General features: G+C 47.7%; 1 protein-coding gene across 1 annotated transcript; it reads left to right on the top strand.

The window, feature by feature from the left end:
* The first annotated feature begins 3,484 nt into the window (after nt 1–3,484).
* LOC126493421 (nuclear RNA export factor 2-like) lies at nt 3,485–15,265 on the top strand. Its single transcript, XM_050130415.1, has 21 exons — nt 3,485–3,624; nt 5,822–5,924; nt 6,239–6,389; nt 6,670–6,753; nt 6,867–6,971; nt 7,082–7,162; nt 7,293–7,362; nt 7,507–7,595; nt 7,700–7,807; nt 7,945–8,054; nt 9,460–9,496; nt 9,893–9,961; nt 10,048–10,103; nt 10,250–10,333; nt 10,470–10,528; nt 10,655–10,770; nt 10,858–10,900; nt 11,479–11,554; nt 12,099–12,281; nt 14,960–15,020; nt 15,140–15,265. Exons 1-21 carry the CDS (start codon nt 3,582–3,584, stop codon nt 15,173–15,175), a joined length of 1,764 nt encoding a protein of 587 aa, XP_049986372.1. The 5' UTR covers nt 3,485–3,581; the 3' UTR covers nt 15,176–15,265.
* Nucleotides 15,266–16,239: the final 974 nt, after the last annotated feature.

Genomic DNA, 16,239 nt, shown 5'->3' with positions numbered 1-16,239 from the left:
TTTTTTTTTTTTTTTGGTTTTTCAAGACAGGGTCCTCCATCATTCTTACTCTTCCACAAGACCATCTGTCCCTGTCCTACGAACTCCCCTGGGAAAATACTGTGTAGTGTCTGGAGAAAGCCTGCACTCTGCTTGCTTGTCTGTAAGAGCTCCCAAGTGAGTGTAGGCAGCAGCTCATATCTGCAACCTTCTCGGGTGAAGCATCCTCTGGAGGTCTGTGCATCACCACTGTCTCCCACCAAGAGCTCTGCCTACATATGTGTGTTCTGTGGTGAATGGAATTTGGTTTGTGCCCGTCGTCTGTATCTGTGTTGTGCTTGTCAGATTTGTGTATGAAGTGCATTGTGTGTGTGGACACACATATTATCAATCGTGCTGTGTGTTGTGAGAATGCTATTTGTTGAGCAATGTATACAATATATGTGGATACGATGATGTCTGCTGTGTTGAATGGTGTATTGTGGTTTCAATGTTTTCTGAATGATAAGTGGGTTGTAATACAGATGTTGAGTGTTGAATACTGTATGTGTGTTGAATCTACAGGCTTTGAGTGACGGGAAAATGCAGACTCCTATTCCTGTCACCTGGTGTCCAGGCATAAAAGTCACTCCCTTGGACTGCCTGGCATTGAGGTTGCCATGGAAACCACGTGGAATGTGGGTAGTCAAGCACATAGGCAAGTCCTAGGCATTAGCAGGAGGGTTTCTTCTGCCCCCATGAGGCTTTTCTGCCACCTCTGTACAGAGATTTGTGACTCACCAGCCCGTGCTCCAGCAAAGAAAGCAGTGGAAGTGACTCAGGATCCCCCTTTCAATAGCACCAGGTCTCCCCACCATGTCAGCCCTGGACAGTCCCCACGGGGACGGCTCTGCTTGAGAGGCGGTGTATACCGTTTGTGCAGCAGGGATGCTCATATAGGCTCGCACCCCACAGCTCTCTAGGCCTCGGCTCTTCAGGCTGTCTGTCCTTCCCAGCCAGGGCAGACTGCCTCTTACCCAGGTGTCTGCCCAAAGCACTGGTCCTGCAGGGGTCTACACTGAATGGCTCCTGGCTCTCTACCTCACTGTCCCTGCCAGGGGCTGTGTGGCCAGAACTCCCACTGTGTGGAGGCAGGAAGGGAGCCTGCACAGCTGCAGTTGTCCAGATGTTGGGAGAGGGTCTGGGTTCTGGGTAAAGGTTTACTCTCCTCTCACCTGATCCCATCTTAGGAACTGACTGCAAGAGTCGACAGAAAAGCCTGAGTTTTGCTGGAACCGGCAAACTGCAGCTGTGGCCAGAAGATCTCAAAAGGCTGTGAACCTAACACCAAGCTTACTGGCTACATCTCCTTTGGGTGTAAGGCTCCTGCTAGTGTTTCCTCCCTCCTCCAGGAATAGGCCCACAGGCTGGGAAGGTGGTTCAGAGGATAAGAACACTTGCTGCTATAACATGAGAACCTGAATTTGAGCCACTAGAAGCCATGATAAAAGCCAGGAGTGGCTGCATCCGCCCTTCTAATTCTAGCTCTGGCCATGCCAGAGGTTAGATACAGGAGGATGTGTTGGATTTTCTGGATCCCAGCGAGGCTTCATTTCAGTGAGAGGGCCCTACCTCAAGAGAGTAAGCTGTAGAGTGATTGAGCACGACACCCACTGACGTCCTCTGAGCCCCGCATATGGGCATCCTCTGAAGAAATGGTGGTGTAGACCTAGGTCCCTGGCTGTAATTTCCTAAGTGCCATTTTCCTAGGCATGAGGGAAGAAGTAGAGAATTCTGTCAAGGATGCTATATAGCCTTCCCAGACATCTGAATACTATGGGATGCTATGGCTGTAGCTCACAGGGATGCTGCCATCGGGGAGAAAATAAACTTCTGTGTCCGACCTAGACCTATGGTCTCTGTTGAGAACACGAGTACCTTTGCTAAGTTCTTCTTTTATCTATTTTTTTATCAATGTATGTTCTGTGGGTAGAATTTGGGGTCTTTTGCTTCTGCCCTCCCTGCTAGGCACCATATCAGCATCATAGGTCAAAAGATTAGGAGTGGTTGAAATTAATACACGTGGCAAAAGCCTTGCAATCACATGACTACCTCAGCTACCCAGCTACTGCTGTTCACATGGTCACGTGGTACGCTGCCAGTGGGCGCATGTGCAAGTCCTCCCCCAAAGAGCCTGAGACCTCCGAACCCGGACTGAGCATGTCCAACACCCACGCCAAGCCTGCTCACTGGGTTCCGGTGGTCATGTGACTACGCCCCCTCCTTTTTGCGTCAAGAATTCAGCTAGGCCCTTTCTGTGTTTGCGGTGGATTCGTACCTCCAGCCACGGAAAACCTTCAGAGCTCTTGCCTTGCCGTTGCCCTTACTAAGGAAAAGGCTTGGTCAGGCTGTGGCTTAAACTCCCTATGTGTCCATGACACATTAAGGTACTTCAGTATGACTGTCTAAGCCCTCTTTTATGGTAGGAGGCCCACCAGCTGTTCCCTGGGGTTTACTCTGGGGAGGGCTTAAAGTGTAAGGCAGTAGATGCTACACAGTCCTAAGAGAGGGATTTCTGTAGTGCTGGTGGGAGGACTTTTTGATGGTGGTCAAATGTTTACAAGCCTGATCCAGAGGAAGGCGTGTGGAGCCTTCCTCTGATCCTGGTCTCAGAAGAGGTCCCATGGAGAGTCAGGCCCAACAAGGCAAAGGGGTAGATAGAGCTGGAGAGGGAGGTTAAGAATGAGCACCACCAGCGAGAGTTTAAAGACTGGTACTCAGCTCTGCAGGGCAGGACTCCTTAATCAAGATAGGATCACCCTTCCCTTCCCTTACCCCACCCCACCCCACCCCACCCCCAACTGTGGTCATTGCCCTGCCAGATTTTCTGCCTGTTCTGCAGTAAAATGCCACTCCTCTGACTGGATGGAGGCTTTCTACTCGCCAGTGCCCATAAAGTTCATTTCGGGAGGAGGAAGAGGTTTTCCTTTCCCTGCAGCCTCTCCCTTTGCTGCCGCCACACCCTGGCTTCTTTTTTCACCAAGCTTCCTGAGCTCTTACCCTGGGATGAGCAGGGATCTGTAAGAAGGGATGGTCAGAGAAGGGAAGGGAGGCTGTGCACAAAGGAGACATTGGACTTTTGTAAAGCTTGAGATTTTAATGAGCTTGCCAACATGGCGACAGAGTAGACATTCTGAATTCCTTAATTTGAAACTCTTAGTTTTCAAAGTGGTGGTTGGCAGATGTTTCCTCGCCCTCTAGTGTTCAAGCTCTCCTTAGGCCAGTGACACACTGAGATTTCCATCTTCTTTACTAAGCATTGTTCCTTGGATCCCTTGTTCCCAGCTCCCGTTTCATCCTCCAGACAGAAAGTGGTAGTATGAAGAGACATAACGGATGAAATCTAAGGGATGCCTTGGGTCCATCGTGAAGGGCGTAGCAGACGAGTACAGCTGAGTAGGCAGCAACATGGTGCCTTCGTGCATAAGGGTGAAAAACATGATTTCCAGGTGCCTGAAGAACGTTGTCCTAGTTTGTATGACATAGAGTTGAAGTAACCCATTTTTCCTACCACTTCTCCTTTCTAAGCTTCTTCAGACCACAAAGGCCAAGAGACAAGAGAGATGGACTCCATTGAAAGGAAGCAGAGGACCTATAGATACACAGGTAAGGACAAGTCCTCAATGCTCTTTGTGCTTATGTAGTATGCTCATGGCAAACTATAGTTGTCAGGGTGCAGGTGGACTAGCAGGTGTGTCAAATATTTTTAATTTTTTAATTTACTTTTTGTTGCGTGCCTGGGTGTGTGTCTGCCTGTGTGTGTGCCCCTTGTGCCTGCAGGTGGCATTAGAAGCCAGAAGAGGGGGCCAGTCTCTCTGGAGCTGGAGCTTCCAGATGGCTCCGAGCTGCCTGATATGGCTGCTAGGAACTGAACCCAGGTTCTCTGCAAGAAAAGCAAGTGGTCCTAACCACTGAACTCACTCTCTCTCTCTCTCTCTCTCTCTCTCTCTCGCACTTAAATTTTTTTTATATTCTTGCTGTCTATCACTTTGATTCTGGCATCACCACCGCTATCCAGGTATGGCAATATAACCAGAGCATTCAGGAACTGGATGGGCACTAATGTGTTGTCTACAGTGTCCCTCCCCATAGAATTCCTCTGTGACTGCTAGCTTTATATTCTCTGTGTTCAGTGGTGCACAGTAGAGGCCCTTGCTGAGGATGGTATCTGGAACTGTGGCCTTTGGAAAGATCAACTTTAACCATGCTCCTCAGTAGAAGTGTTTTTGAAGCAGTCTTGGGTCCCACACAATGGTTGGGAATCATGCTACTCAATATGTGGGGCACAATGCATCCAGAACATCTGGATTTTTCTCCTGTTTCTCACAGTCTGCTATTTCCTTCAGTCCACCAGTTTTTAACTTTCTGGAGTCGCAGGTGAGATGTGTAACTTCAGGTTCTCATGAATAGGAGAGCATGGCTTTTGTCTCTACTGAACCCACCTCTTGTCCTAGCCCCACTTCCAACATAAATGTTTCATGTTTCTTTGCAAATTGAACTTCCATGAAAAGGATCTGGTTGGCTAACATTCACCTAATGCCACCTATCAAGTTGTTTTTAGTCAACTGTTTTACACACACACGCACACACACACACATCATAGACTCAAAGATCTTTAACACGATGGGCTTCAAAGTTCAAAATCCAGTTGCAGAACTTTGAAGAAGGGACAGGCAAGATTTGATGCTTGCCTCACAACAAAATCAAGCACTCTTACTGCTACATGGAATACAGAGACTGAGACAGCATGGGAAAATGCAAAGACAGCCTTGGAATAACCCAGGGAACAGTTTGAGAGACCTGGTCAGGGTAACACCTATGGCAAAGATGAAAGGAGGTAGTCTCCGGCAGTGTTTTCAAGGTGGAGCCAGGAGAATTTTCTTAGCAGTTAGATGTAGCCTATGGAATAGAGAGAAGTTCTCTATACTCCTCCTGTCCTTCTTCTCCTAGAACATTTGTCTGATTCTATTTTGAATTTACATCCGTGCTAATTACACTGATGTGGAACACAAGTCTTATTTGTCTTTCATGTTGTTTACAAATAAGGGAAAGTAGAGTAAAAGAAAAGGCAAAACAAGGTTTAGAAAGCTTGAACAGAAGAATCGGGCTGCACGTTTTCATAGGGCATCTGTAACAATTAGAATTATAGTTCCAGCATGATTTATTGCAGTGACTATTTTTCTACTAATGCTTTAGAATGCTGTGAAAAGTGTATATAAACATGTTTTGTGGGGCACTTTTGAGTTTTCCATTGAATTTCCCAATATGCCTGTCCAATCTCCAGCATCAGCTCCCAACAAACTTATGGATAGCTCAAGCTGAGAATCTGGGAGGACACACAGGTTACCTGGTGACAGTATAAGAGGCTACTGCCTCAGTCTCCACTGCTATCAAGGGAGTGTACAGCTTGGTGAGTGTGGCAGGGCCAGTTAAGTGAGTGACTGGATTGCTGTGGTGAGAAGGCCTTTGTGTGGTTCTTACATTAGATAATCCCTGGATGGGGCCAGGTTAGCTTAGCTTCCTGATATGTGATTTGTGTCTGATCCACACCACAGGTCAAGTACACTCCACTCGTGTTCATCACAAACTCTGCCCTACTGTTTTAAAATTGTCCAACAGGCCCCTTCCTCTTGCAGCCTGACTGCTGTGACTGTTCCAGGAGTTTGTCCACTGGGTGCTTTTGATTTGTCCTTTGGGGACAGTTGGCACATTCCTTGCCCTCCCATGGTGCCGTTCCCACAGTGCAGCGTGTGATAACTGGACCACTGATGTGTTTTCTAACTTTCATCCTTTCCCATTTCAGAATCCTACCGTGGTAAAGACCGTGTTCTTCTGGGAAGAAAGAGAGACTACATATCTTCACTGGGTCATACTGGCAAAAGGAAAGGTCATTATGAACACATGGGGTACGTGCTCCAGCCTTCAAAATCCTGAGGTGATGGTAGAAATGCGGAGATAAGAGATGTTCTCTGGGACCCCTCAGTAAGATAGTAAATGACCAGGCAGCCTGGTTAGTGGGTAGCAGCCCCTTGGACTGTGCAGCTCTTTTATCTGCTCTTTCTCTATGGTCTTCTCTTCCTGGGAAACTGGAGATCCAGTGCTCCATAGATGAGGGATAGTGGCTGAGCAGTCCTAATTGTGCGCTTGCTATCCATGAGGGAAGTGAGGGTGCATGCAAGAATTTCTTAGCGTTTATCGGCACTCCCTAACTCTTCCGTAGCACACCTTATGCTGTGCGACCTAAGAATAGAGAGGACCAGCATAGGGAGGACCAAATCCAGATCACAGTGTGGAAAGATGGCGAATCTCAAAAGAGAGACATGGGGCAGCACCAAGAAGATGGAACACTGGGGAGCTGGTTCAAGGTCACGGTGAGTGGCTTGGTGCCCACTGCATTAGACTATTCTGAAACCCAACAGAAGGAAACTCACAATGAACAAGACAAATCAGTTGCCTGGAGGGAGGAGAGCGACTGCGTGGACAGAGTGTGGGTCTAGATCTGTGTTGGGCACGAAACAAAGCGCAGTGCCAGAGAACCCATGGCTGTTCTTTGTAGCTAGCTAGGTCAGGAAAGAAATCAGTAGTATATTTGCTCTCCTCCGGGAGTCAATGCTGTCTCTCTTCTGTCTTGTTTCTTGTTTGTAAATTTAGATTCCGTGTGGCAGAAAGGCTGACAAGACACAGCTAATGAAATCCGTCCACAGCCTCTGCAGGGTGCCCTTCACCGCGGTGGATGTAAGAGAAGATGGGGAAGCTAGCTAGAATGGCTTGGGAGGTGGAATAGGCCAGGCTCAGCAGGGAGCAAGGGTATCTTCAGGACCACTTTCCCTTCTTTCTCCCCTCGCAAGTTCCTGTGTGAGAGACACCAGATCCGGTTCTTTGTCCAGGATGCTAGCACTGCCTGTGCCTTGAAGGATGTCACCTACAAGATATGTGATGACGACAGTTACAAGGTGTGTGCTGGAGGCATTCTCTGTAACTGGCCCTGGCACAGGCCCAGTGCTGGGAGTGCCATCTTTGGGATTAGAGTTCCCGGTGCTCACTCTTTCTCTCCTCCCCACAGATACCTATTTTTGTCAATCCCTCAGAAGTGCCCTACTCTGTGCAAAATAGGCTCACGCAAGTACAAATGGAGCAGCTAAAGGTAAATCAGTCTGAAGGCAGTGTATGTATTTACTTCCCAGACCCAGCTCTCCTTCCCCTCAGTCCCCAAAGTTCCCAACACCATGACCCACAATAGCACAGAGCCGCCCTTTCCATCTGTGTCTCTGCAGCTGGCCCTAAAGAAAAGATATGATGTTTCCCGGCATGCTCTGGACCTCCAAAATCTCTACTTTGACCCAGGTATTGCTGGCAGCAATCACTGTATGTTCCAGGTCTGCCTAGGAAGAAGGCATACATGTGGTAGCCTGTGAAGGGGTCTGTTCTGGGGTTGATTCAGACAGACCCCTCTCTGCTTTCTGATTCCTCCTTCTCCTTCTCCTGCAGACTTGTTGGATCAGAAAATATATATGGTTCTGAGCCGAAGAAGCTGCATGACTGCTGCCCTTCAGATCATCCAAGAGGATTTCCCTGAGGTGTTGATGTTTGGGTGGAGGGCCAGAAATGATGGGGTGGAGGGCAGAAGTGTCTCTGAGGTTCTTGACAGTAACGCTCTCTCGGTAACTCTTGTTTCCCAAAGCTGCTCTCCTTGAACTTGAGCTGCAACAGACTGTTTCGGTTAGACAGCCTGTTTGATGTGGGAGAGAAGGCACCTCAAGTCAAGACCCTGAACCTCTCCGAAAACAAGGTGAGCAGAGGCCACTGGGGTTGAGGATGAGGCAGACAAAGTGGCCCATGAGTGGAAGCAGACAGACATGGGTCCTGAACTGCAGATGATGGCTGCCTTTGCCTGGGACACCTTTACCAGCTCCCATTCTTTCTCAGCTAAATACAGTGTGGGAGCTGGAGAAGGTGAAGGGGCTGAAGCTGGAAGAGCTGTGGCTGGAAGGGAACCCCTTGTGCAGCACCTTTCCAGACCATTCTGCCTATGTCAGGTACGTCATGCCAGCTACAACTTCCGCTTCAGGGATACCATTGCCTCCTAATGGCCTGAGAAACTCTCTGTGGGAGGAGTCAGGCCTGGCCCTCAGGGAAGGCATCATGGCCCCCTTCTCCCTTCTCTGTACTTGGGAGTGCCCACAGGCCTCCTTTGCTTCTGCCCTGCCTGACCCACCTCACCTAGTGTGGGCAGTGTTTCCCTTGAGTGAGTTTTCAGCGTCTTCCAGCAGGCCCTGCCATGCCTCATCTCAACAGCATATCTCTTTTCTGCTCCTAAGAGGAAGCACCAGATCTTGTTCCTGAATGTTCCCTCATTTGTCCCAGGCTACCCTGGAGGTTGCCCTGTTCCAGGCTGAGGCCTGAGGTCCTGGGTGATGCTGACATGATCCTTGCTTTCTCTGGACTACTTCTGGGATCTCTGTCTTCCTTGGGGGAAAACCTGGGCTCTATGGATAAGGGATCCAGGAGTGGGCCATGACTGGGGAGCTGAAGTCTTCCTGGGTCAAGAAGAGAAGGCAGAATGCAGCAGAGGTTGAGGAGGCAGAAGGACTGGCCTCCTTGGTGCCTTCCTTCCCTGTCTATACCTATGGACCAACCTTCCTGGCTCATCATTCTTCCTAGTCTATAAGAGTAGCCTTGGGTAACCTGAGATAAGCAACTTGGTTCCTTAGATAAGACCATAGCCCCTCCATCCCATGGTGAGGTAAGGACTCACATATCACTTCTTCCTCTTTTGGAAAATGGTTTCTGCCTCCAAGGAGGCTTTTAGTCCTCAGCTCACTGAGGAAATAGTACGGTGCATGTTTCCAGTCCTGCTTGGGATCCCTGGGCTAGCCAAGCAAAAGGGAAAGAAATGGCAGCAACAGGAGGAACCCCCTTTTCCTCTGTTCCGCGGGCCCACTACACCAGGCATCTTTTGTTATCACCTTTGCATTGTTTCCTCTGGCTTCGTTGCCTCTCTTCTCCCATATCTCTACCATATCTTCCTTGCTCCCCTGATTCCCTTTCTGTCTCTATCTACCACCCCCTACCCACTGTCTTCTTTGTGCATTCTGAGCCCTGCCTCCCACACCTTCATCCCTCAGCATCCCAGAGAATACTGGACACCATTCAAAGTGGTAGGGCCTGAGATCCTGTACCTTTAATAGCCTTCTTTGGACCTTCCTGAGACTGGGAAAGAAAGCAGGGAGAAGAAAGGATCCCTGAATAGTGGGCTTCCAGTATGGCTCCTTGTGACCCTAGAAAAGGGGGCCAGTGCCGTATGGGTGGGAGCCAACCAATGGTTGGGCAGCAGGGAAAGGGCCAGAGGAGAACTGGATGAAGAATCAGAAAATCGATGGTGAGGTGGGGGCAGGGTAGAAGAACTGTCAATCACTTCTGTGGCCTTTTCTTTTTGAACAGTGCTGTCCTGGACTGTTTCCCAGAGTTGTCTCGCCTGGTATGTTCCTACCTTCACCATTGCCTCCTCTTCCTCACGTAATCGACCTCCACTTTTAATCCCAGCCCCTTTGCATCTTTGCCTACATAATGTGTTTGCCTAAGACAGTCATACATTTTCAATGGCATGGATTCCAAAAAAATAATCTGAATTCTGTTCTATAATTATACACACAAACAAAGCATCCCCAGTCATCAAACACTCCTACAAAGCACATATGATAGGGACTTACAGTACCCCATGGTACAGTACCTGTTATGGTCTCACAACCCAAGGATTTCCTGACCACTTTATACCTTGTCTTTGAGTCAAGGTTCCTCTTGAGTCTCTTCGTCCCATTGACATCCAGTGCTACCTCTCTGGCGTGCATTCCCAGCCTCCTCCTTCTCTTCTCAGGATGGCAAGAAGTTACCACTTTCAAGTGTAATGGACACTGAAGAACCTCAGTTAATAAGGCCCTGCAAGGTGAGGAAGAAGGATGAAGAGAGATTTATGATGTTGCCAGCAATGCTCTTAGTAGACCCTGCATCTAAAATGGCTTTGTATTTTAGGAGAGCTTAGAAGGTTCTGAGGCCATAAAGAATCAAGTACAGCAATTCCTGCGGGAGTAAGTACAGGTGGAACCTGAAAGATGGAAGGGAAGGAGTTGGCTAAGCTGAGGCACCTTAGCACAGGGCTTCTTGGAGATCTTTTCCGGTCACTTTTGACCTGGCCAAAGATATAGCCCGTTCCACCCATCTCCACACACCACAGGTATTACTTGATCTATGACTATGGAAACCGCCAAAATCTCCTCAGCGTTTACGATGAACAGGCCTGTTTCTCCCTGACCATTCTGTGAGTATCACAGTGCATTCTCTGTTCTGGAACAGTGTGACTCCACCTCCCACTCCCACATCAAGTAGACACAACTGACCCCCAGGAAGTGTCTGCACTGGCTGGACCCCCATTTCTTGTTCCTCTTTCCTCCTAGGAGTGGCATGTGTAAGTACTTGAAGAATGAAGTGGACATGAAGAATCCCAAGGAGTTCCGTAAGTGTGTGATGAGGAGACCCGGTAGAGTGAAGAAACTGGGCGTGTAGAAGAGGTAATCATAGAGGCCATGGACCAGGGTATAATAGACAAATCCCTGACCTTTGCTTCTTCACACCTCTATAGACCATCAGAGGCAGGTGCTGAAGTACAGAAAACAAGACATTGTGGACTTTCTCGGGGCGTTACCCCAAACCCTGCATGCCTTCAGTGCTTTCCAGGTGGACATGTGCTTCCAGACGGTAAGCACCAGCCTCTGCCTTGGTGCAGATCCCTATGTGGTTAGACAGTTTAGCAACATCCTGAGCCCAAGCCTTCTTCCCTTTCAGGAGACGATGCTCTGTTTTTCTGTCAAAGGGTTATTCAAGGAGGGTGAGTGTCTGCAGAATCCCCTCTCCAGACCCTATCCCACTCCCTGTCCTGGGTATGGATCCCTGACTCCCCCAGGTCCCCTCATTGTGTGCCTTTCCTTCCTGATGTCCCTTGTGCTCTCCTGCCCACAGCACCCTGCCCATAGACCATCCTGGTCTGACCGAGGGCTGTGCCTGCCTACCCCACAGCTCCTGGGTGAGGGAGGGCACGGGAGCTGTGGGGTTGCTGGCTCTCATTCCAGATCCTTACTTTGACTTCGGGCCAGTTGCTTAACCTCTGCATTTCCACATTTGCAAATGGCGCTTATTAAACTGCCCTCCCACCCCTGTAAGGAGACCAAGTGAACCCCGAAAGTGATGTTTACAGGGTCCAGCATGGGGTAGGGGACTTATCAATGGGAGTGGATCTTTCCCCATGTTACCCACCCCCTCCCCATTCTCAGCACGGAGCCCTGACTCCAAGCCAATAGTTGACCAGTCCTGAGCCCTTTTAGCATAAAATCCTGATTGGGGACTGTCCTGTGAGGGTGCAAAACATGCATAACTCTAAGGATGTTTTATTGTTTCTTGTCCTCGAAGTGGAGGAGAGCTCTCAAGGATGCATTCATGCCTTCATGCGTACCTTCATTGCTACCCTTGACAGGAGGAATTCAAAGTAAGTGCAGTGTTGTGGGTGGAACTCCCACCCCAGCTTGGGGCCAGAAGCAAGACAGTGCAGTGGTACCATTCTCTGGGGGTAATCTCACAGTATTGGAAGGTCAAGAGGTGGATCGATCAAAGGATCAGCATAGCCTAGTAATTAAGAGCTAGGGCACCAGTGTTGGAATACCAGTTTTCTTTCTGATCCTAACAGTCAGTAACAGTCACCTTGACACCATTAACTGAACTATCCAGGAGACTTTGATTCTTCCTCTGAAAATGGAAATGAGGGGAACCAGGTTCTTTTCCTGTTGTGTAGGGTAACTGCATGGTGGTTAAATCTCTCCAAATCAAATGGCACTGGCGGACAATCTTTCACAAGGGTTGGTGGCAGTGTTCTCTGGGAAGCAGCCAAGAATTTGACTAGGCAAATCAAACAGGCACATTGGGGGGGGGGAGGAATCCAGTTGCTGAGTTGCAGTGGTTAAAGAGGATCCTGGCTGGGGCAGTGGAGAGATTGTCCACCAGTCCAGGCGTCTCAGGGACTGACTCTCCTCCAGCCTCTGCATTGTGAATGACCAACTTCTTGTGAGGAATCCAAGCCCTGATGAGGCCCAGGGTGCCTCTGAAATACTCTTGCCTACATCATGCGCCAGCTTCAAGCTCGCCCCCTCTCAAGAGCAGCAAAGAATGGTACAGGCTTTCTCCGTCCAGTCGGGGATGAAACTCGAGTGGTCTCAGAAGTGAGTACTTGCTATAAATGTGGGCAAGATGGGTCTGGGGCAGAGAATGGAAATGCATAAGAGTGAGTAGAAGAATCTCAGGCAGCATATGAAAAAGGAAACTGCCTATATTTTGCAAATGCCTCTCAAACAAAAATTAAAATAGGAGCACCCTGAAAAAGTGGCATCATTTTCGAGTAGGGTGTGTGAAAAAAAATTAAGGATAGTCCATTTTTTAGATGTCCTCCCATTCCACTTGGAAAATCCAATAGAATTCATTACATTAAACACCTAGAACTGTTCAGCATGGCTGCAGGGTGTAAAAATTTAAGAAATCAATTGTATTTCTGTATACTTGCAATAAATACCCAAAGGGAAGCAAATCCATTTAGAACAGCATCCAAAAGAATAAAATGCTTAGGCACTAATATAACAAAAGAGGGCATGGGAGAAGTGTTGGTGGGTAAAATGTCTTTTTGTTCAAGTGTCAGGACCACGCCCCACATGGTCCTGTGACCTCCACACATGCACCATTGTGCTTGTACACCTACACTCACCGGAACACCTATGTGTGCTCATCTCTCCCCACACACACACACTCGAAAGCACACACAAAGCACATACACAGATGGACACAGCTCATACTCTGATGTCTGAAAAATATGTCTAAAACTAAAAAAAGGAAAGATGCCCCAAATAACAGAAAAAGAATATCCACATTTGTGAGGGCATGGCAATGCCAGTACCATCCAGAGGATTCTTCTATTTCCTTGAAATCTCCCTCTAAGTACCAAATGGTTTCTTTGCAAAAATTGGCCTAGAGGGGCTGTTGAGCTAGCATAGCACTTAAGAGTGCTGGCTACTTTTCCTGAGGACCCAGGTTCAGTTCCCACCACCCACATGGCTGCTTGTAACTATCTGTCCCTCCAGTTCCAGGGAATCCAACACCATTTTATGGCTTCAGTGGGCCCTTGTAGGCTGGCGGTGCACAGATATACACGCCGGCAAAACACCCATACACATAAAACAACATCAACTTTAGACATTTTCAAATTGACATGGTGATCCCGATGTTTTTGAGGAAATGCAGTGGGCCTGAACTACCCCAGATAGCTTGGAGTAAAAAGAACAAAGTTAAAAGAGGCACAGCTCCCAGATGAAAAGCCAGCTGCAAAGCTACATCGAATGAGGCTATATGGTGCTTGAATGAGTGTCATTGGTTCGGCATGTACAGAAAAACCTCCCACTCTGATGGTCAGTAGATAGTATATAACCAAGACTATCACACTGTCATTACTGCAGACTAAGGTGATGGTACCTTTTCAACACATGACACTGAGAGAACTGGGTGTTCACTTCAAGAAATAGTGAACTTTGACACACACCCTCAACAATAGCCGTACACCCTGTGCAAAGAGCGGCCATGTATAGAGAGGATCCAAGATTATGTTACTCCAACTACAGTACCCAAGGAACAAAACATAGGCATAAATCTTCATGGCCTTGAATTAGGTTGCCAAGTATTGGCTGTGACACCAAAAGCCAGAGTAGCCGAAGAAATGATGGCAAATTGGACTCCATCACAAATCAGTGCAACAGCAGTTGCCACCGGGGAAGCGCAAAGGCACCAGACAGAATGAGAGAAAGACAGGCAGACCACATATCTAATAAGAATACAGAAAGAATACCCTTAGTAGACCACAGTAAAAAGGCAAACAGCACAACTGAGATTGGGGAAAGGATTTAAACAAAACAGATGTGCAGATGGCCTACAGGCACATACATTTTTTTTTCTCATTACTCTTAGTTATTGGAGAAATGTAACTTAAACTGTCATGGTTCATCTTCAATGTCTTCCTGTTGGATGGAGAGGTGCTTAGGAGATTACTAAACCACACTGGGAAGGAGGGAGAGACAGAGAGACAGAAACAGAGAGGGAGAGGGGCGTGGGTGCGGGGTATAGGATCTGTCAAACCATTCCTCAAAATGTTAAACATCGAGTTGCCACATGGCCCAATAATCCACTACAAAGTACAAACTACAATCATCAAAACCATGTTTCATCCAAACTTGTATGCTGATAGCAATGTTATATTATTTATAGTGGGCAGAGCAACTCCATTGTCTTCTTGCTCATGGATAGATATTTATATGGTATTTATATGTAATGTGGTATATATTACAATAGGATTTTTTACACTGCATTTTATTCTTTACAGAACATTTATTTAAACGATTTAGGATGGGGAAATTGGTAGAGATTGAAAGCACAATAGAATTTGCCAAGTTCTGAAACACATGGGAGAGTAGGGTCTGAGCTCCAGTAGTTCAGGAGTTTTCTTGTACAGCAACAGGGCTGTTTTGGAATTAGTTGAGATGTGCCATACATACATCTTCCTTTAAAAATTAAAGATAAATTGTTTTTGAATTTCCACTTCCTTTTTTTGAGTTTCTCTTTTAGATGGGGTGTAGGGTATGGGGTATTGGTATTGAGCTGCACTGTTCTTCGGAATAACCGTGTATTTCTGCTTTGAATTCTGCTGAGCGTGAATGGTAATAGACATTATGAGTTCTGCCGGGTTCTTCTCCACTATTACTATTTGTCCCAGCAAATGAGTAACATAGGTTAAGTAGTAGCATTCGTGGCCAGGGGATCTGTCCTGTGATAGTCACAGTCCCCTGTCCTTCTCCTGCCTCAGGTGCCTTGAGGACAACGAGTGGGACTACAACAGAGCTGCGGAGGTCTTCTCTATGCTCCAGGTGAGGTCTGGGTACCAAGATGCTTGTCTCTGATGCCTTCATCAAGATGGAGTCTAGGTAACTAGGGAATGGAACTCAGGGCACTGGGCTCTTCTGACATCCTATCTCAATTGCTCCAGGCTGAAAACAAGATCCCAAAGGAATTCTTCAAATAGATGGCATAAAAGGAGCCCCTGGATGTCATCTTCCTCTTATATACACTTCTGCTTTCTTTGTGTGTTTCTGAAGCCTTACCCATGACTCCAGCTATAAATGTGGCTGTCCACAAGGCAAAAATTAACATGTAGGCCAGATAATATAGCCACCCCAGGAGTCAATTGCTCTGTGTATTAACCCCAAATATGGCTGTTTATTTCTATAATAAAGAGTTACTTTGCACATTGTGTCCCGGATTCTTCTTCAACTGTGTCGGCCATGAGTCAGAGGGGCCAGGACTGAAGGGCCACATGACCACCAGAACCCAGGCAGGAGGCTTGGCGTGGGTGTTGGACATGCTCAGTCCTGGTTCGGAGGTCTCAGCAGGGAGAGCAGAAGCAAAAGACCCCAAATTCTACCCACAGAACATATATTGATAAAAAATAGATAAAAGAAGAACTTAGCAAAGGTACTCGTGTTCTCAACAGAGTCCATAGGTCTAGGTCGGTCACAGAAGTTTATTTTCTCCCCGATGGCAGCATCCCTGTGAGCTACAGCCATAGCATCCCATAGTATTCAGATGTCTGGGAAGGCTATATAGCATCCTTGACAGAATTCTCTACTTCTTCCCTCATGCCTAGGAAAATGGCACTTAGGAAATTACAGCCAGGGACCTAGGTCTACACCACCATTTCTTCAGAGGATGCCCATATGCGGGGCTCAGAGGACGTCAGTGGGTGTCGTGCTCAATCACTCTACAGCTTACTCTCTTGAGGTAGAGCCCTCTCACTGAAATGAAGCCTCGCTGGGATCCAGAAAATCCAACACATCCTCCTGTATCTAACCTCTGGCATGGCCAGAGCTAGAATTAGAAGGGTGGATGCAGCCACTCCTGGCTTTTATCATGGCTTCTAGTGGCTCAAATTCAGGTTCTCATGTTATAGCAGCAAGTGTTCTTATCCTCTGAACCACCTTCCCAGCCTGTGGGCCTATTCCTGGAGGAGGGAGGAAACACTAGCAGGAGCCTTACACCCAAAGGAGATGTAGCCAGTAAGCTTGGTGTTAGGTTCACAGCCTTTTGAGA

Source organism: Alexandromys fortis, unplaced genomic scaffold, assembly GCF_014885135.2.
Source record: "Alexandromys fortis isolate MF-2015 unplaced genomic scaffold, M_Fortis_MF-2015_v1.1 scaffold_331, whole genome shotgun sequence".
Classification (NCBI taxonomy): domain Eukaryota; kingdom Metazoa; phylum Chordata; class Mammalia; order Rodentia; family Cricetidae; genus Alexandromys; species Alexandromys fortis.
This window is presented reverse-complemented; position numbering and strand designations above follow the sequence as displayed.

Coding starts and splice junctions, on each gene's coding strand:
- LOC126493421 (XM_050130415.1), top strand. CDS start 3,582: ATGGACTCCATTGAAAGGAAGCAGAGGACCTATAGATACACAG. Junction 7,596..7,699: donor TCCAAGAGGATTTCCCTGAG/GTGTTGATGTTT, acceptor TGTTTCCCAAAG/CTGCTCTCCTTGAACTTGAG. Junction 9,962..10,047: donor AGTTAATAAGGCCCTGCAAG/GTGAGGAAGAAG, acceptor TTTGTATTTTAG/GAGAGCTTAGAAGGTTCTGA.